This window comes from Malaclemys terrapin, chromosome 5 (assembly GCF_027887155.1).
Source record: "Malaclemys terrapin pileata isolate rMalTer1 chromosome 5, rMalTer1.hap1, whole genome shotgun sequence".
Classification (NCBI taxonomy): Eukaryota; Metazoa; Chordata; order Testudines; family Emydidae; genus Malaclemys; species Malaclemys terrapin.
Window position 1 is genome coordinate 1,364,199 of NC_071509.1, and position 20,000 is coordinate 1,384,198.

Below are 20,000 nucleotides of genomic sequence, written 5' to 3' on the forward strand. Positions count from 1 at the left end.
TAGGTGCTTATTACCCCCCACCCCCGTCCCGCTTTGTCACCCTTGCTGGCTGGTCCCCCTAGGCCCTGCCGGGCCGGGCCCAGCAGCCATCCCCCACCCCATGAGCTCGGGCCCTGCAAGCAGCTGTGATGTCACAAGCAGCGCGTGGCCCATGGGATCTGGTGCTGCTTGGAGCTGCCCTCCCTGGGTCTGGCGAGCTGGGGGAGGGACGCAGCTCAGCCCCCCATCATGGGGGAGCCCTTCCCCCAAGCAGGTCCGGGGGCTGGGCTACTCTCTGCTGTTGAGGGTGGGGCACTCAGCACCCCGCAGCCTCCAGCCACCAATCCGGGTACTGCCCTGGCGAGAATGGACGTGTGGGGGGGCTGCTGGGGGCTCAGGGGCAAGTGGTGTCCCCAGCAGGAGGGCTGGGCCATGCCCACTCTGCCCCCCGTGACTTGCTGATGAGCCAGCGTGGCTCAGTGACCTTGGGCCCCATGGTGGGGATGAGGCCAGGCACCCCAGCCCCACGGGCAGGGCGAGGGGCAGAGAAGCCAGACTCGCAGCCAGTTCCCACAGCTCCTTTATTAGGCCTTGGAGGCCACCGCCCAGGTTGCAGGGTAACATGGTGGGTTGGGGGCTCACCCAGCGAGCAGAGACCGGGGCGCTGGGGGTTCAGAGTGCAGGGGTTGGGCCCACAGGCACCTCCAGAGTGTGTGTGGGGGGAATTGCTGGTTCTTAGAAGGGCCCGGGGGGGGCAATCTGAGCAGCCCCCCGGTGAGTCGCAGTCATACAGCCGAGCCCACGCTGGGGTCCGGCAGCCCCTGCTGTCTATGCAGTGTGGGGGGAGGGGCCCTCGACGGCCTCCCCCCCCTCCAGTGCCGCCTGCTTGGTGCCGCCTTGCAGAGAGACCCAGGCTGTCCCCCCTGCGGAGAGACAAGCACCTCAGCTTACAGGAGTCACTGCTGGGGAGTCGCCCCCCTTCCCCCCCTCCCACCCCCCCGGTAGGGCATCCCGTCCAGGCCGCCCCTTCCCCCACCAACCCCGTTTCCAGGGAATCCCAGCCAGGGCAGCCCCATCCCCGCTCCCTGGGGGAGGCCCAAAGTGGGGGTGGCACAGGGCAGCCGCGGTACCTGCTGGGGGATCCCACGCCGCTTGCAGCTGGACCTTGGCACTGCCGCTCAGGGCGTCCTGCGGGACAAGAGGGGCACTGAGGGGGGGCAGGGTGCTCCCACTGGCCCCCCCTGGGGCAGATACTCTGGCCTCCAGGGCCTGAGCAGCCTGGGGCAGGTCGGGGGGGGGAGGCTGCAATGGGGCCACCTGCCCATGGGGGCCTGCAGAGGGAGCCTGAGCTGATGCCACATGGGAACTACCGCCATGGGCCTCAATCGGAGCCGGTTCTCCCCCCGCCCGATCCAGCCACTCCTCTGCCCTGGGGCAGATCAGAGCCAGTGCCCCCTAGAGGGGAAAGACCCTATGTCCCATTCCCCACCCCCCTCGGGCAGAGTGGAGTTGACTCCTCTTGGAGGGGATGGACCCCGTGTCCTGAACTTGCCAGCCCCTGACATTAAAGTTCCTTATAGGTTTTGGCTCCGTTACCTTCTCTCCTGGCTTCGGCTCCGGCTCCAGCTCCCTGAGCTCCGGCCACCTCCTGACCTCCTGCCCTGCTATGCCGTTGTGTCCTGACTCTGGGAGGAGCTCGGCCAGGCTGGCCTCTGGCGCCAGGAGGGGCCCGTGGGAGGGCTCCAGCGGTGCCTCTCCACCTACAGGGAGACGGGTGAGGGCTGAGCGCCTGGCACTCACTCTGCGGGATGCCAAACTGGCTGCTGGGCTCCATCAGGCACCACGCTCTGCCAGCCAGGCTGATGGCAATAATCCCGCCGCCTCTCCCCAGAGCAGAACGCCCCCGAGTGACAGCCCAGCCAAGCAGCATTGCATGGTCCCCTCCCTGGGGGTTTGCTGCTGGGGGGCCGTGCCGAGCAGTGGGGACAGAGCCCCCAAGGGGTTTCCTGCTGGGGGCTGTGCCGAGGGGGGGGACAGACCCGCTGGGAGGTTTCCTGCTGGGGGCTGTGATGGGGGGACAGACCTGCTGGGGGCCGTGCCAAGGGGGGGACAGACCCACTGGGAGGTTTCCTGCCGGGGGTTGGGTGGACAGACCCGCTGGGAGGTTTCCTGCTGGGGGCCCTACTGGGGGGGGCAGACCTGCTGGGAGGTTGTGCTGGAGGGTGGGGGGGGCAGACCCGCCAGCCCAGGTGACCCCAGTGCTGGCTCAGTCTGGCAGCTCCCTGTGTGTGCGACGGCACCGTTCTGCCCCGAACACCCACCTGCCATGGGGTCCTCGCCTGGCCTGGGGGCTGCAGCCGTGGAGGGGCCGGGATGCCAGGGCCACAGGGGCGCGGACTGAGGCAGAGGTTCCAGGGAGCAGGACCCTGCGCTGGAGAGAACTGGGCAGCTTTGAGCCGGCTCCCCCCCAGCCAGTGATGGGTTAGTGGGGTCAGCAAGGGCCCCAATCGGCACATCTGGGACACTGCCATGGGGCCCCTCAGAGGGCACCAGCTCTGCCAGCAGGGAGCTCTCAGAGGGGCCCTGGAGTGATCTGGGAGCCATGCAAGGGGCATCCTCCTCCGTCAGCAGAAATGTAGCTGGAGGCTGGCTCAGAGACACTGGAGCAGGGGGTAGAGAGAGAAGAGGTGAAGAGTCAGCTCGTGGGGGGCTGGCAGGGGGTGGAGACCCGGCTCTGGGAGGGGGTGGGGGGCTGGCAGGGGCTGGAGACCCGGCTCTGGGAGGGCTGGCAGGGGATGGAGACCCGGCTCTGGGTGGGCTGGCAGGGGGTGGAGACCCAGCTCTGGGAGGGCTGGCAGGGGATGGAGACCCGGCTCTGGGTGGGCTGGCAGGGGATGGAGATCTGGCTCTGGGAGGGGGTGGGGGGCTGGCAGGGGGTGGAGTCCCGGCTCTGGGAGGGGGTGGGGGGCTGGCAGGGGGTGGAGACCCAGCTCTGGGAGGGCTGGCAGGGGATGGAGATCTGGCTCTGGGAGGGGGTGGGGGGCTGGCAGGGGGTGGAGACCCAGCTTTGGGAGGGCTGACAGGGGATGGAGATCTGGCTCTGGGAGGGGGTGGGGGGCTGGCAGGGGGTGGAGACCCAGCTCTGGGAGGGCTGACAGGGGATGGAGATCTGGCTCTGGGAGGGGGTGGGGGGCTGGCAGGGGGTGGAGACCCAGCTCTGGCATGGTGAGCAGGGGCTGGAGACCTGGGTTCAGCCAGGCTGATGAGAGGCAGAGTCATGGTTCCATCTGGGCTGATGTGGAACAAATCTTTGGTCCTGGGATGAATAGCTGGGGGCAGGGGCCCTGTCCCGTGCGGGCTGGTGGGGGATGAGGGTTTGGCCCCGTGCAGGCTGGTGGGGGGCAGGGGTTTGGCCCCAGGCGGGCTGATGGGGGGCAGGGGCCCTGTCCGGCATGGGCTGGTGGGGGATGGGGGTTTGGCCCCAGGCGGACTGATGGGGGGCAGGGGCCCTGTCCCACGCGGGCTGGTGGGAGACAGGGGTTTGGCCCCGGGCAGGCTGGTGGGGGACAGGGGTGTGGGTCTGCGTGGACTGGTGGGAAGGGCAGTCCTGCTGGAGCTGGACTCAGAGGGGCGAGGGCTGGAGGGGGCCGGGAGGAAGTCCCCTGGCGAAGCGGGGGGCTCTGGCCGGCGGAAGATGTAGGCAGACTCCGTCAGGCTGCGCTGGTAACGCAGGTAGGGCCTGTGGGGTGCTCCTGGGGGGAAAGCACAGAGGACACTGTCAGTCAGTAGCTGCTTCCGCTGCCCCTCCCGCACCATCACCCACCACTGCCATGCAGCCACCTCTGGGGGCAACACGGCAGCTGCTTAACCCATAGGCCCCTAATAGCTCCCTCATGCCCCCAGCAAATGGCAGGCTCGGGTTGCAGGCGGCAGCACCAGCCTGATTGAGGGCTCCCAGCCAGGCAGCATTTTGGGACAGGAAGTGAAGCCGAATCCCGCGCCGGGGCTGACACTCACCTGGCCTGACCCCCAGGGGCGAGGGGGGCGACTGGGCACCCGAAGTGGAACTGGAGCGTTCCCGCTGCCTGAAGAACTCCCGGGGGTTCTGTGAGCGCTGGGAGACCAGCGTGGCCGCCTCCTGCAACGCACAGAGAGTGAGGGGGGCCCCGAGGGGCCGGGCAGGGGACTCTGCATCCCAGCCTGAGTGGAGAGGAGGCTAGGATGGGCCTGGCCCAGCAGGGGGCATCCTGGCCAGGCGGGGGGCAGGAGGCTAGGACAGGCCCGGATGGGCAGGGGGCAGGAGGCTAGGATGGGCCTGGCCCACCAGGGGGCATCCTGGCCGGGCGGGGGGCAGGAGGCTAGGACAGGCCCGGATGGGCGGGGGGCAGGAAGCTAGGATGGGCCTGGCCCAGCAGGGGGCATCCTGGCCAGGCGGGGGGGCAGGAGGCTAGGATGGGCCCAGCAGGGGGGCGTCCCAGCTGGGCGGGGGGCAGGAGGCTAGGACGGGCCCGGACGGGCGGGGGACAGGAGGCTAGGACGGGCCCAGCCCAGCAGGGGGCGTCCTGGCCGGGCAGGGGGGCAGTGGGTAGGAGGCTAGGGCCCGGCCCAGCAGGGGGCGTCCCGGCCGGGCGGGGGGCAGGAGGCTAGGACGGGCCCAGCCCAGCAGGGGGCAGGAGGCTAGGACGGGCCTGGCCCAGCAGAGGGCGTCCCGGCCGGGCGGGGGACAGGAGGCTAGGACGGGCCCGGCCCAGCGGGGGGCGTCCCGGCCGGGCGGGGGGCAGGAGGCTAGGACGGGCCCGGCCCAGCAGAGGGCGTCCCGGCCGGGCGGGGGGCAGGAGGCTAGGACGGGCCCGGCCCAGCAGGGGGTGCTCTCTCTAGGCTCCCCCCACTTACCACGGCCTTCTCGATGGACTCGCTGCGCCGGAACCGGTCCCGCATGGCCTCCTCGTGCTCCCGCTGCTGCTGCTCCTGGGCCGGGATGGAGGAGAGACCCTCAGAGAGCCGGGGCAGCTCGAAGGGGCTGGGCCCCCATGCCCTCTCCCCCCAAGCTCCTTGCCCGCTGCCTGCCTTGGTTCATGCTCCTTCCTGGGGGCCGGATCCCCCCGTCCTGCCGGCTCCCAGCCGCAAGACGCACTGTGCCACCTCCTGCGCCTCCGTACTCAGCCTGTGCCCACCCCGGCTCCGGCGCTGCCCCCAGCCCCTCTCAGCGTCTGCCTGGCAGCCCCCAGCCCTTCTGTGGGAGGAGGCTCCCCTGCTCGGCCCCAGCCCAGTGCTGGCTGCCGGCTCCCTGACGTAGGGGCAGGACGGGTGCTGCTTCCACTCACCCATCGGGCTTTCTCCTTCCTCCGCTCCTCGGCCTCCAGCCGGGCCTGCTCCTTCCTGCAGAGAGAGCCAGGGACCCCGGGTCAGCCTAGGAGCTCGTGAGCCCCGGCTGGGCCCAGGTGCAGGGCTCCCAGGCAGGTCTGTGGGAGGGGGTGGGGGCGCCAGGCCTGGCAGCCCCATGGCACAGGCTGGGGGACTCACCTCTGCTCCTCGATCAGCCTCTCTTTCTCCTTGAACTTGCGCTCTCGCTCAGCCGCCTCTCTCTTCTCCTCCTCCATGCGCTCACGTTCCCAGCGCTTGCGCTCCTCCAGCAGCCGCCGGCGCTCCTCCTCCTTCCGCTGCTCCTCTTCCCTCTGGGCACAGCACAGGGCGCTGGGGACCCCAAACAGCCTCCAGCACCGAGGCCAGGTGCAGAGCTCCCCCCAACACCCTGGCCTGGCCCAGCCCCCCTGCCCAGACACTGCCCCCCCTTCTGCGTTTCCAACCAGCCCTGCTCCCAAAGCAGGGGCCCGAGGCGTCTCCCCAAGGGCAGTACTGCGGGGACGCACCAGGGGGCAGCATATACAGCAGCTTCATGGGGCCACATTCCCCCAGAGAACCTGCCTGAGACCCCCCTTCACTGGAACCTTTGGGGGACTCAGGGGGGCAGGCAGGATCGGAGCCCAGAACCCCGCAGGGATCAGGCTGAGGCTGGGAACCCAGAGCCTGGCCCCGGGAGCAAGGAGCACAGATGGATTCCTCCAGAGGCTCTCGAACCGTGGTGGTGGTGGTGGTGGTCCGCGAGCGCCATTCAGGTGGTCCGCGGAGAGTTCCCTCTAAGGTGCGTGCCTGGGCGGCTGCACATGAGAGAATTAAGGGCCACCCACCACATGTAAGGTGAGGTGGTGGCCTTGGGGGGAAAGGGGGTAGCTGGTAGGGGGCAGTGGGGTGAGGTGGGGGAAATAGGAGGTAGGTAGGGGGAATTTGGGACGTGCAGGGCTGCGGCGGCCAGAGAAAGAACCCCCTCCTTCCCAGCCCAGTTCGGGGGGTGCCACGGCGGGGGAGAGAGGGAGAGACCCCCCCTCCTTCCCAGCCCAGCTCGGGGGTTGCCGAGACTACGGATATTAAGATATGAGTTGTGGGCTTTTATTTGCAGAACAAAAAAAGTTAATTATTATTAAGTTTTTTTTAATATAGCACTTTTATCCAAAGCGCTTTACAATAGTTAGCTAACGGTACAAACGACATTTGGAAAGATCATTAAATGACCCGCCAAGACCCTCAGCGATTTTCAAGTGATCCGTGAAAAACAAAGTTTGAGAACCACTGGACCACTCATTCAGCATTCCCGCAGCTCCTGATAAAACCTCCCCTGGCTGCTCCAGGGGCGCTGTGGGGAGCGGGGCAGGAGCCCTGGCTGTGGGGGGAGCGCCGGGCTAGTCCAGCAGGGGGCGCTGTGGGGAGCGGGGCAGGAGCCCTGGCTGTGGGGGATCGCCGGGCTAGTCCAGCAGGGGGCGCTTTGGGGAGCGGGGCAGGAGCCCTGGCTGTGGGGGGAGCGCCGGGCTAGTCCAGCAGGGGGCGCTGTGGGGAGTGGGGCAGGAGCCCTGGCTGTGGGGGGAGCGCCGGGCTAGTCCAGCAGGGGGCGCTGTGGGGAGTGGGGCAGGAGCCCTGGCTGTGGGGGGAGCGCCGGGCTAGTCCAGCAGGGGGTGCTGTGGGGAGCGGGGCAGGAGCCCTGGCTGTGGGGGGAGCGCCGGGCTAGTCCAGCAGGGGGCGCTGTGGGGAGCGGGGCAGGAGCCCTGGCTGTGGGGGCAGTTTCCGGCTGCAGAGGTGTGGGGCAGGGCCTGGGGTAGGGTCTCTTGGGACTGCGCTGTCTGCTCACCTCGGCCTGCGCCCAGAACGAATCCCGTTTGGTCCTGCGGATTTCCAGGGCGGGGTTCGTTTTCCTGTAGTTGGTGCCCTGCGGGGAGAGGCAAAAATGGGTCCAAGGGGGGCTCAGAGCAGCCCCCTCCCAGGGACATCTCCATCCCTGTGCTGGGCCATGGCAGCTCAGTGAGGGGGAGGGTCCCAGGGCCCTGCAGGTGGCGTCACCCCCCCACCTTGCCCCGGCCGGGTTCCCGTCTGCAGGGAGCAAGCGCCAACACAGCCCGGGGAAACCCCAACAGCCCCTCCCCGCATGCACCCCACAGCATCTGTCCGTCTGGCCCCAATCCCTGCACTTTCCCTCATCCCCTGCCCCCCGCTTGCCCCCCCACTCACCACCAGTTCCTCAGAGCCGCTGGCTGGTGCTCGCCTGGAGGCGCTGCCCCCTGCTGGCGCAAGCCGGGACAGCACGCGGTGCAGCCCCTCCTGCGTCACCTCCTCGGGGCGGCGGGCACTCAGCACCAGGCTGGCCTCCTGCACGAGGGAGGGGAGGACAGAGTCAGCCTCTGCTCACCCAAGCCTGGGATACGGGGAGCCCCCCAAGGGGAACCCAGCACACAGCCTGGGAGAGGGGAAGGCGGCTCTCCCGGCCCAGGCCCTGGATGCAGCCTGCTCCATGCCCAGCTCCGGCCCGTGCCCCCCAGCGGGGCGGGCCGCTGGCTGGCTGGTTTGCAGCCTGTCTCTGGCCGATTCCTGCCCATCCCCCCAGCCCTGGCTCCATTCCCGGCTATTTATAGGTTCTTGGGCTCCAGATGGTTGAGACCGTTTCCCCCTGGCTGCCGGGGCCAGGCCGTGCAGGGGGCTGGGTGCCTGGGCTGGGGGAGGATGGGACAGACAGGGCCACTCACTGGGGGGGGGGGGGGCACCCATGCACCCTGCTAAGGCTCCAGCGCTGGGAACGGGAGAGACACAAACAACAGATGGGGCGAAGGGGGTTGGAGAGGGGTCCCAGCTGCTCCCCCACCCCCTTCCTGCCCGGGGAAAGCCCCCCAGCTCGGGAGCCAGGCCAGGGCCAGGGGGATTCGCAGCGGAGGCTGGGAACGGCAGCGCTGGGAATGTGCTGAGCAAAGCGTCCAAAGGCCAGGGCTGCCCAGGGCAGGGAGTGAATCTGACGGAAACGAAGCCAAACACCAGGGACGTGGCTGGGAGAGTGGGGGGGGGGAGCAGCGGGACAGCCACACCCCGGAGCTGAAAGAGAAAGAGGCTGGACACACCCCACCCCCATAGCGCCCCCAACTGGGAGAGGCTGGAGCTGGAGTGGCCAGGAGGGCCCCCCCCCCCCAGCCAGCGCTCCTGCACCGCTCCCCACAGCGCTCCCTGCTGGGACAGGCTGGGACTGGAGTAGCCCAGAGCTCCCCCCAGCCAGCTCCTGCCCTGCCCCCCACAGCGCCCCTTTCAGACAGTCTCTGTGACCCCAGGCTCTCAATGCCCAAAGTTCCCTGTGGTGACCCCGCCAGGCAGCTCACCTTGAAGAAGGCCTTGATGGCAGGCAGATGCCCCGCACAGGTCTGTCTGTAGGACTCCGGCACCTTCTCCCCCACCTGGGCACCAAGCAGACATCAGCTTAGCCGGGCAGCCAGTGCCAGCGCAGGGCCCCAGACCAGGCCAGCTCACTCCACCCCCTGCCTCCATGGCTGGCTGCCGTGCGCTCCCCCTGCAGCCCCCGGAGAAGGGGCCCCCCAGGAGAGACCTGGCTCCCCCTCCTCTCTGTGGATACAGAATTTCACTGAGCTCGGCAGGCGGTCCCTGCATTCATCGCCAGGGCTGGGGCTCCCCTGCGGGGCGTTGTCTGTTCCCTTCCTCAGTTTCCCTCCATCCCCTCAGTTGTCCAAGCGCCCATTTTCCCCCTGTCCCCCTGCAGACCCGTACATCCCCTTGGTTGTCACTCGGTCCCCTTAATCTAGGCCCCAACTGAGCCCACCCCCGCTCTGAGCACCCTGCAGCGTGCGATTGTCTCCGGGGTGCTGCCTGGAGCCGGAGAGCTCAGGGTCTGTCTGGACCAAGAGGGATGCCCCCTGCTCCGGATGGCGGGGCCCTGCTGCCCAGAACCACAGCCCCTGGGACGGTATCGATTCGCTGGGGGGCTCCCCCAGGCAGGAGATTCGCCGCCCGACTCTGCTCAGACAGCCCCAGGGCTGGGGATGGGGGAACTGGCAGCCGGCCCCAATGAGCCAGAGCTCTCGGAACTGGGGAGTCAGGTGTCAGGGGCAAGAAAGCACCCCAATCTGCTGAGAGCCAAAGCTGCAGTAGGGGGAGCTCCCCGCACAGCCAGGGCTCCCGCCCCACTCCCCACAGCTGGGAGAGGCCGGGGCTGGAGTAGTGGAAGTGGGGGTGCTCAGTGCTTGCTGGCCCTCCAGGGGGGCTGCAGCTGCGTTGTGCAGAGCGGAGAACGGCCTGCGCCCCGGGCGGGGGCCATGTCAGGAACTCGAGTGCAGCCTGTGCCAAGGCACGTGGGGCACACGTAGCTCCCTGCACCTGGGGCTGCACACACGGGGGGTGGAGCTGCACACACCCAGAAGCCTGCAGGGGGGGTCCACAGCCCAGACGAACCCCCCCCCTCCCGTCGGATGCCAGGGGGCTGGGGGAGACAAGGAGCAGCTTACGGCCCCATATGTGACCCCCCTGCTGCCCCCGAACCCCTCCTGCTACCTGCCCATCCACTGAGTGCCCCCACCCTGCGCCCCCCCAACCCACGCCCCCCTCGCCCCGCCCCAGTGAGCGGGAACGAGAAGCAGTTGTGGCTGCTGGGCCATGCCAGCGAGTGAGTCAGCGGGTGGGGAGGCCCCACGGCACTTGGTGAGGAGCCTGGGACCAGGCCGCACCAGCCATCTGTGATCCCCAGACAGGCACCAGCCCCCCAACCAGGGACCCAGCCCCCCAACCAGCCCCGGAACCCCCAACTAGGGACCCAGCCCCCCAACCAGCCCCGGAACCCTGAACCAGGGACCCAGCCCCCCAACCAGGACCCAGCCCCCCAACCAGCCCCGGAACCCCCAACCAGGGACCCAGCCCCCCAAACCAGGGACCCTGCCCCCCAACCAGGACCCAGCCCCCCAACCAGCCCCGGAACCCCCAACCAGGGACCCAGCCCCCCAAACCAGGGACCCAGCCCCCCAACCAGCCCCGGAACCCCCAACTAGGGACCCAGCCCCCCAACCAGGGACCCAGCCCCCCAACCAGCCCCGGAACCCTGAACCAGGGACCCAGCCCCCCAACCAGCCCCAGCCCCCCAAACCAGGGACCCAGCCCCCCAACCAGCCCCAGAACCCCCAACCAGGGATCCAGAAAAATTCAGGTGGGTGCTCATGGCATTAAGGGCGCTATAAGCACCCCCAGTAAGTCTGACCCCCGGCAGAGGGCAAAGGGACCCTCCAGGCCCACCCTGCCTGCAGGTGCAGGGCTTGCCGCCTCGCCGCGACTCTCACCCAGTTGATGAGGATGATGCGGGGCTGCCCGGAGCTCGGGTCCTGGACGCGGCAGAGGCCGTACATGACGCTGCTACTGGAGAACTTCCCGGCCAGCTCGTCTACCCCGCCGGCTGCAATAAGACGGGGGGTTGGGGAGGGATCAGCAGGGCCCAGACACCCACAGTGCTCCAGGGGACACTGGGGCAGACCCCCACTGCTGGCTGCCCCCACTCCCTGTCTGGGGGAGGGGCACTGGGGCAGCTTCCCTACGCATCCTTACCCCCACCCCCCACACAGGGGGCAGCTCCTTAGCCTGCCCCATGGAGAGAGGCCAGGGTGGTAGGAGAGATCAGGGAACGGCAGCTGGGTTAGCTGCAGAGAGGTGCTGGGTGCGCTGTGCTGCAGGGAGCGGGTCATGGATCAGCAGGGGGCGCTCTCCCCGGCAGTCGGTGCTGCACTAGGGGGCACTGGGCCACAGGGAGCAGGGCGGGGGGCAGCAGGGGGCGCTCTCCCCGGCAGTCGGTGCTGCACTAGGGGGCACTGGGCTGCAGGGAACAGGGCGGGGGGCAGCAGGGGGCGCTCTCCCCGGCAGTCGGTGCTGCACTAGGGGGCGCTGTGCCGCAGGGAGCAGGGCGGGGGGCAGCAGGGGGCGCTCTCCCCGGCAGTCGATGCTGCACTAGGGGGCACTGGGCCGCAGGGAGCAAGGCGGGGGGCAGCAGGGGGCGCTCTCCCCGGCTGTTGATGCTGCACTAGGGAGCACTGTGCCACAGGGAGCAGGGCGGGGGGCAGCAGGGGGCGCTCTCCCCGGCAGTCGGTGCTGCACTAGGGGGCGCTGTGCCGCAGGGAGCAGGGCGGGGGGCAGCAGGGGGCGCTCTCCCCGGCAGTCGATGCTGCACTAGGGGGCACTGTACTGCAGGGAGCAGGGCGGGGGGCAGCAGGGGGCGCTCTCCCCGGCTGTTGATGCTGCACTAGGGAGCACTGTGCCACAGGGAGCAGGGCGGGGGGCAGCAGGGGGCGCTCTCCCCGGCAGTCGGTGCTGCCCTAGAGGGTGCTGTGCCGCAGGGAGCGGGCAGGGGCTCTCCCCTGGCAGTCAGGGCTGGCCCCATTTGGCCCCAGGGGGCACTGTGCTGAGGTGAGCTGTGACAGCGAGGCCGAGTTCTGTGATTATTGACGAATCTCTCCTGCGTCTGGGTGCAGTCCCGGCCTGGGGGCGCCGGCAGGTCTCTCCAGCCCCTCGACAGTCTCAGCGAGAGGCCGGCCCATGCTGCCGGGGGGCGTTAGAGCGCTGCCAGGGGACAGCTCCTTAGCTGTGGCAGCGGCTGTGGATTCCTGCGGGGCAGGCGGCTGGCAGAGGGGCTGTGGATCCAGCGCCCCGGCACCTCTTACCTCCCGAGTCCAGGAGTTTCAGCTCATTGTGCTTCCCATACGCAAAGATGGCCCTGGAGTGGGGCAGAAAGGGAGGTCAGATGGGGGGAGGGGGATATTGGGGCAACCAATCTTCTCCCCACCACCCCCAGCTCAAACACCTGTTCCCCCAGCCCAGCAACCCCCTCCACAGGCACCAGCCCCTTATACTGACAGCCCGAGCCCTGGGATTGGACCCAGAGTCTGGCAGGACAGGGACAGTGACCCCAGGCCCGTGACAGGCTCCCTTTAGGGCACTTCTGCAGAAAAGGACCTAGGGGTCACCGTGGACGAGAAGCTGGATATGAGTCAACAGTGTGCTCTTGTTGCCAAGAAGGCTAACGGCATTTTGGGCTGTATAAGTAGGAGCATTGCCAGCAGATCGAGGGACGTGATCGTTCCCCTCTATTCGACATTGGTGAGGCCTCATCTGGAATATTATGTCCAGTTTTGGGCCCCACACTACAAGAAGGATGTGGAAAAATTGGAAAGAGTCCAGCGGAGGGCAACAAAAATTATTAGGGGTCTGGAGCACATGACTTATGAGGAGAGGCTGAGGGAACTGGGATTGTTTAGTCTGCAGAAGAGAAGAGTGAGGGGGGATTTGATAGCAGCCTTCAACTACCTGAAGGGGGGTTCCAAAGAGGATGGAGCTCGGCTGTTCTCAGTGGTGGCAGATGACAGAACAAGGAGCAATGGTCTCAAGTTGCAGTGGGGGAGGTCCAGGTTGGTTATTAGAAAACACTATTTCACTAGGAGGGTGGTGAAGCACTGGAATGGTTACCTAGGGAGGTGGTGGAGTCTCCATCCTTAGCGGTTTTTAAGGTCAGGCTTGACAAAGCCCTGGCTGGGATGATTTACTTGGGGATTGGTCCTGCTTTGAGCAGGGGGTTGGACTAGATACCTCCTGAGGTCCCTTCCAACCCTGATATTCTGTGATTCTATGATCCAAGCCCGCTCCTTAGCCTCCTGCCATGCCCAAGGCCCTGGCTGTCAGCTGGTAACCCCACAGCACCCCCAGTCCAGCTCTGCCCTACAGGAGCTGCATGGGGCGTCTGTGTTCCATACAGCCAGGGTTCTGCCATGCAGTGGCACACGACCAGCGCCATGCAGGGGGGGTGTATGGGACGGGGCGGATCTGACACACAGCGGCACACGGCCAGCGCCACGCAGGGGGTGTATGGGACGGGGCGGATCTGACACGCAGCGGCACACGGCCAGCGCCACAAAGGGGGTGTATGGGACGGGGAGGATCTGACACGCAGCGGCACACGGCCAGCGCCACGCAGGGGGGTGTATGGGACGGGGCGGATCTGACACGCAGCGGCACACGACCAGCGCCACGCAGGGGGGTGTATGGGACGGGGCGGATCTGACACGCAGCGGCACACGACCAGCGCCACGCAGGGGGTGTATGGGACGGGGCGGATCTGACACGCAGCGGCACACGGCCAGCGCCACGCAGGGGGTGTATGGGACGGGGCGGATCTGACACGCAGCGGCACACGGCCAGCGCCACAAAGGGGGTGTATGGGACGGGGAGGATCTGACACGCAGCGGCACACGACCAGCGCCACGCAGGGGGTGTATGGGACGGGGCGGATCTGACACGCAGCGGCACACGACCAGCGCCACGCAGGGGGTGTATGGGACGGGGCGGATCTGACACGCAGCGGCACACGGCCAGCGCCACGCAGGGGGTGTATGGGACAGGGCGGATCTGACACGCAGCGGCACACGGCCAGCGCCACGCAGGGGGGGTGTATGGGACGGGGCGGATCTGACACGCAGCGGCACACGGCCAGCGCCACAAAGGGGGTGTATGGGACGGGGCGGATCTGACACGCAGCGGCACACGGCCAGCACCACGCAGGGGGTGTATGGGACGGGGCGGATCTGACACGCAGCGGCACACGGCCAGCGCCACGCAGGGGGTGTATGGGACGGGGCGGATCTGACACGCAGCGGCACACGGCCAGCGCCACGCAGGGGGTGTATGGGACGGGGCGGATCTGACACGCAGCGGCACACGGCCAGCGCCACGCAGGGGGTGTATGGGACGGGGCGGATCTGACACGCAGCGGCACACGGCCAGCGCCACGCAGGGGGTGTATGGGACGGGGCGGATCTGACACGCAGCGGCACACGGCCAGCGCCACGCAGGGGGTGTATGGGACGGGGCGGATCTGACACGCAGCGGCACACGGCCAGTGCCACGCAGGGGGTGTATGGGACGGGGCGGATCTGACACGCAGCGGCACACGGCCAGCGCCCCGCAGATCTATTGCAATACAAAGAGTCCGAAGGGGGCTCAGGCAGGGCTACACGCTCCCCTCCCATCTCCTGTCCAGGGCTCTGGGGCAGATCCATCTCCCTGCTGTCTCCCTCCACCATATCCCGCCCTGCCTCGCTCCTCTGCATTCCCCCCCCCGCCCGCTGCAGCTGTCCCTTAGCCCAGCCGGGTGGGGTGGGGTGGGGGGTGCCTGCCCTCGGTTACCCGGCGTAGGCCAGTCACTGAACTGCCACGGGCAGAGCCCTCTCGACGCCCGGTGCCAGCCCCTCCCCTGCACTGGCTGCTCCATCCCCAGCTGCTGGGGTCAAACTGCAAAGGTCTCCTGCGCCCCAAGTGCCCCGCCCCTGCACACCCCCTCCCCCCCGCTCCGTGCCAGGACGGCCCCAGAGGAAGTGGCTTTCCTGCAGGAAGTCAGGCTGTTGAGACGCTGAGATAGGACAGAGGTTGGGGGGCGGGGGGCCAGGACCCAGCCTGGGCACCTGCTCTGCAGCCAAGGACAGCAGGGTCCTCTCCTACCCTGGTGACTTGGGCTCCATCACGGTACGTGCCACCTGCTCGGGGGCCAGTGGGACAGGAAAGCACCAGCCCCTGCCCCACACACTTCACCCCCTAGTCCCCCAGCTTCAGCTGCCCTGCCCCTGCCAGGAGAGCCCCAGGACACCTGCAGGCCCGGCCCCTCCTCCGGTCAGCCCCTCCCTCATCCCGCCTCTCCTCCAGTTAGCCGGTCAGCCCCTCCCGGATCCCGGACCCGGCCTCTCCTCCGCTCAGCCCCCCCCCGGCTCAGTGCATGCAGCCGGCAGCATCCGCTCCAGGACAATGGGGCTACAGGATCCGGCACAATGGCAGGACGACCCCCCGGGACCCCCTGCCTGGCTCAGCGCAAAGGGGTGCACATGGCCCACAAACATCCCCCAATGGGCAGCACTCCCACACTGATCCCCACCCCATCTCCCTGCTGACACAGCCAGCTCCTGCCCCACCCCCACAGCGCCCCCTGCTGGGAGAGGCTGGGCTGGAGCAGCCGGGAGCTCCCCCCATACCCAGCACTCCTGCCCCGCCCCCCACAGCGCCCCCTGCTGGGAGAGGTCTGGCTGGAGCAGCCGGGAGCGCCCCCCCATACCCAGCACTCCTGCCCTGCCCCCACAGCGCCCCCTGCTGGGAGAGACCGGGCTGCAGCAGCCGGGAGCTCCCCTCATACCCAGCACTCCTGCCCCGCCCCCCACAGCACCCCCTGCTGGGAGAGGCTGGAGCTCCCCCCATACCCAGCACTCCTGCCCCGCCCCCCATAGCGCCCCCTGCTGGGAGAGGTCTGGCTGGAGTAGCCGGGAGCACCCCCCCATACCCAGCACTCCTGCCCTGCCCCCACAGCGCCCCCTGCTGGGAGAGGCTGGGCTGGAGCAGCCGGGAGCTCCCCCCATACCCAGCACTCCTGCCCTGCCCCCACAGCGCCCCCTGCTGGGAGAGGTCTGGCTGGAGCAGCCGGGAGCTCCCCTCATATCCAGCACTCCTGCCCTGCCCCCCACAGCGCCCCCTGCTGGGAGACGTCTGGCTGGAGCAGCCGGGAGCGCCCCCCCATACCCAGCACTCCTGCCCTGCCCCCACAGCGCCCCCTGCTGGGAGAGGCTGGGCTGGAGTAGCCGGGAGCTCCCCTCATACCCAGCACTCCTGCCCTGCCCCCCACAGCGCCCCCTGCTGGGAGAGGCTGGGCTGGAGTAGCCGGGAGCACCCCCCCATACCCAGCACTCCTGCCCCGCCCCCCACAGCGCCCCCTGCGAGGAGAGACTGGGGCTGGAGCAGCTGGGAGCGCCCCCCCGCATACCCAGCACTCCTGCCCCGCCCCCCACAGCGCCCCCTGCTGGGAGAGGCCGGGTTGCAGCAGCTGGGAGCGCCCCTCAGCTCTCTGGCCCTGTTCCCTACGATGCTGCCACGCCAAGACACGACATATTCAATTAATTTGCTCAGCTTCCGCTGTGGTGCATCTGAAGCGATCCTGAGGCCCAGCAAGGGGGACTCATGTGGGGGGGAATCACGTACAGAAGCTGCCCTAGAGGCCAGTCCCCCTGTGCCGTGCCGGGACCCATCACGGTCCCTTTCGGTGTCTCTGGGCCAAGCCAGCCAGGCTGGGGCCTGGAGCCCGGCTGGGGCTAGACCAGAGAGACGCTGGCTCGGATCCTGGCTAATTGAATCCCTCTCTCGAGGGAGGCTGTCTCCCCAAGCCTTCCCCGACCCGCCTGCGCACCCCCCAGCTCCCTTTGTCTCTGCGCGGCTCCAATTACCCGTACACGTGACAACACACTCCGCTCTGAGCACACGCCGCTGCGGCGCTCCAGGAACACGCGTGTGGCTCTGCGTGTTCATTTGAACACAGGCAGGCCTGGCACCCCAGAGACCTACAGGGGAGAGATCCTGCTCTGGTGAAAATCTGGAGCTGCTCTGGCTTCCCACAGCACGGCTGGGCCCCGCGCTGGGCATGGCTCACACAGACCCAGGCGCCTTGTTGCCCGGACGGGTGCCAGCCCCAGGGGAGGGCGTTGCACTGACAGTAAGAACGCCCCGGTGCCAGGGTGTAGGTGGCATCCCGCAGACCTAGCGGCGTCCAGGCAAACAGGCCTGAGCAGGAGCTGCTCCTGCCCTCGGGCAGACGTGCCAGCTTCCTTGGCATGGCTCCCACTGCCAGAGTCTGGGTGAGGGGCAGAGCAGTGCTGCCTATGCGCCTGGGGGGCAGGGGCAGGGGCAGGGGCAGGGAAGGTGGCTAAGACAGGAGATATGGTGATGGGGACTCAGCCACTTCCCCTGCTGCCCCCTCTCCCCCCCCCGGCTCCTGCCTGCCACTTCCCCTTGCATTCCCACCTGGCTCGCGCCCAGCGTCCCCACAGGGTGACGTCACCGCTCAGTTGCGCCCAAAGAGAAGCAGCCCAAGCCACAGAGCTGCATGTGGTTTCTGGAGGAAGCCCTGTTCCCGTCCCAGCACCGTGGGGAGGGAGGAGGGGCGCTGGGGGCACAAGACTGGAGGGAGCCTGTCCTGCAGAGCCAAGCCTGGGCCCAGCGTCAAAGGGCAAACCAGTGGGCTTGGGGGGCTTTCCTGCTGCCTTGTGCCGGGGACAGAGAGCCTGGCCTGGGAGGGTGAGTTAATAGGGGGGCTTCCTTCCTGTCTTTGGGGCTTGTCTCCCCTGGAGAGCGTGGGGGCGCCGGGACGGCTGCTTGCCCCTAACGTCTATTTAACTCGTTGGAGGCCAGGCCCTTAGCCCCAGGGCCGCCCGTCCGCGAGGGAGCGAGATTGGGCATCGTGCTCCAGGCAGAAAACAGCATCACAACTCCCCGCACACTGGGTCTAACACCCCCCACATGCTCCAGGCAGAGACCACGTCTCCATGGGGCCAGAGGGGGCACCCCAGGACCGTGCGATGGCCCCCGAGTCCTGGCTCAATCCTTACCCGGATAACTCGCTCAGCTCCCCTGAATCCCTCTGCTGGGATGCCCCCCCAGTCCCTGCCCTGTGGCGCTACTGGGCGCTTTGGGATCCTGCTGGGACAGGCCGGGGCTGGTGTAGCCGGGAACTCCCCCCAGCCAGCGCTCCTGCCCCACCCCCCCACAGCGCCCCCTGCTGGGAGGGGGCAGAACTGTTGCTGTAGGAGGTCCATTCTCCTGTCCCTATGGCCTTCCCCAGAGCCGCTCCCTGGATTAGCAGAGCTCAGCAGCCCAGCTCCTGTCCTGCGAGTGGGTTAAGCGGCTTGAAAAACAAGTCCAAAATCCACGGTCATTTCATAACCAGGGTCCTCCCATCTTCCCCTCCCCCGCTCACTAGCCCCCCCGAAACCCCAGCCGGTCACTCCGCAGAACTGCAACCTCGACATTTTCCACTTGCCGAAATCCCACTGTCCTGGGGAAGGGGAAATCGGTGCTGGGGGGGGGTGACTCCCTGTGGGAGGGCAGAGGCAGCTGGGAGGGGCGGGTTCAAGGCAGCCCAGCCTGGCAGCGCCTTGCTAGAGGTGTGGGTTCAAACAGGAATTGTTCGCTGGCAGTGAGACAGCTGCTGCTTTCCCCAACACCCCGCGGTCCAGCGAGCTTCCCAAGAGCGGGGGCTGGGAGGCAGGACTCCTGGGTTCCATTCCCAGCTCTGTGGGGAGAGGAGTCCAGTGGTGGGGGGGATTGAGAGGAAGGACACCTGGGTTCTGGCTCTGACACTAACTTGCTGTGTGACCCTGGGTAAGGCACTTGCCTGCTCCGTGCCTCGGTTTCCCCAGCTCCTGCTGCCTGTCGTGTGGGAACAGCGCACAGAATGCAGGCCCAGCGGCTCTGGGACTCCCTGGAGAAGAGCCAGGACCCCGCAGGCCTGGGCTCACGGCAGTGCCAGTGACACCAACTTTGCCTTGAGGTTCCTGGTCTCGCAACCCCACGGGGGGGGGTGGGGGGGAGGACACCGCTAGTTCAGCGCGGAGCAAAGGGCTCCAGGAAAGTCTGTTCCGTCTCCCAAACCTTATCAGACACCTGGACCACTGCCCCCCCCCCCCACAGTGCCTCACCCCCTTCTCTACCACTGTACAGGCTCCCGCCCCACTGCACAGCCCCCCACCCCATGGCACAGCCCCCGCCCCCCTGCACAGCCCCCCACCCCCACCCTTCTCTGCCACTGCCCATCCCATAGCCCTCCCACAGTGCCCCACCCCCCTCTCTGCCACTGTACAGACCCCCGCCCCACTGCGCCCCCCTGCACAGCACCTCACGGCACAGCCCCCCACCCTTCTCTGCCACTGCCCATCCCATAGCCCCCCCACAGTGCCCCACCCCCTTATCTGCCACTGTACAGACCCCCGCCCCTCTGCGCCCCCCTGCACAGCCCCCCACCCCATGGCCCCCCTGCACAGCCCCACCCTTCTCTGCCACTGCCCCATCCCATCGCCCCCGGCCCGGCCCGGCCCGGCCCGGCGCTCACCAGTCGGCGGAGAGACGCCGGCTCCCGATGTCCTCCCTGGCGGCCAGCAGCGCCAGGCGGTGCGTGTCCAGGTCCAGGCGGCTCATGGCTCAGCCCCGCTCCCCGCTCGCTCTGCCGGGCCGGAAAGTTCCCGGCGAGGGAGCCCCGCGCCCGCCCCGCCTTGCCCGGCCCCGGTCCCAGCCCCAGCCCGCCGGGGAGGGAGGGACCCGGAGCCCTGCCCAGCTCCGGGAGGGCGGGCGGGAGGGAGAGGCCGGGCCGGGAGGCGCAAGGGTCGGGATGGGGCTGGGCGCGGAGAGGCGCCCCCGGGGGCAAGGGGGAGGCGCCGGAACAGACTGAGGGGCCCCGTGGGGGCAGCACCCCGGCCCCACAGCCTGGCCGGGGGGGCTGGGAGCCTTAGCCAGGGGCTGGGAGCCGGGACTCCTGGGTTCTCGCCCCGGCTTTGGGACGGGGGGAGGGGGGGAGGCTGGTGGGTTAGAGCAGGGGGGCTGGATGCCAGGACTCCTGGGTTCTCTCCCAGGCTCTGGGAGGGGAGTGGGGGCTAGTGGTTAGAGCGGGGGGTCTGGGAGCCAGGACTCCTGGGTTCTACCCTCAGCTCTTGGAGGGGTGTGGGGGCTAGTGGTTAGAGCGGGGGGGCTAGGTGCCAGGACTCCTGAATTCTGTTCGTGATGCAGTGTGATGCCTTAGAGTGAGTCCCCCCCCCTTTGTGCCTCAGTTTCCCCCTCTGCCCAGTGGGGATTCTGATCCATGCGCTCCTGTGAGACTC

At 68.2% G+C, this 20,000-nt stretch overlaps 1 protein-coding gene across 1 annotated transcript; it reads right to left on the reverse strand.

Annotated features, from left to right (window-relative positions):
• Positions 1-541: 541 nt before the first annotated feature.
• LOC128837630 (basic proline-rich protein-like) lies at positions 542-19,485 on the reverse strand. Its single transcript, XM_054028883.1, has 14 exons — positions 19,238-19,485; positions 11,994-12,046; positions 10,626-10,738; positions 8,667-8,741; positions 7,537-7,674; positions 7,160-7,237; positions 5,503-5,654; positions 5,304-5,358; positions 4,873-4,947; positions 3,997-4,117; positions 2,301-3,731; positions 1,576-1,739; positions 1,110-1,167; positions 542-902 (listed from the first exon to the last, which is right to left on the reverse strand). The coding sequence occupies exons 1-14, from the start codon at positions 19,321-19,323 to the stop codon at positions 808-810; spliced, it is 2,694 nt and encodes an 897-aa protein (XP_053884858.1). The 5' UTR covers positions 19,324-19,485; the 3' UTR covers positions 542-807.
• Between the last annotated feature and the right edge of the window lie 515 nt (positions 19,486-20,000).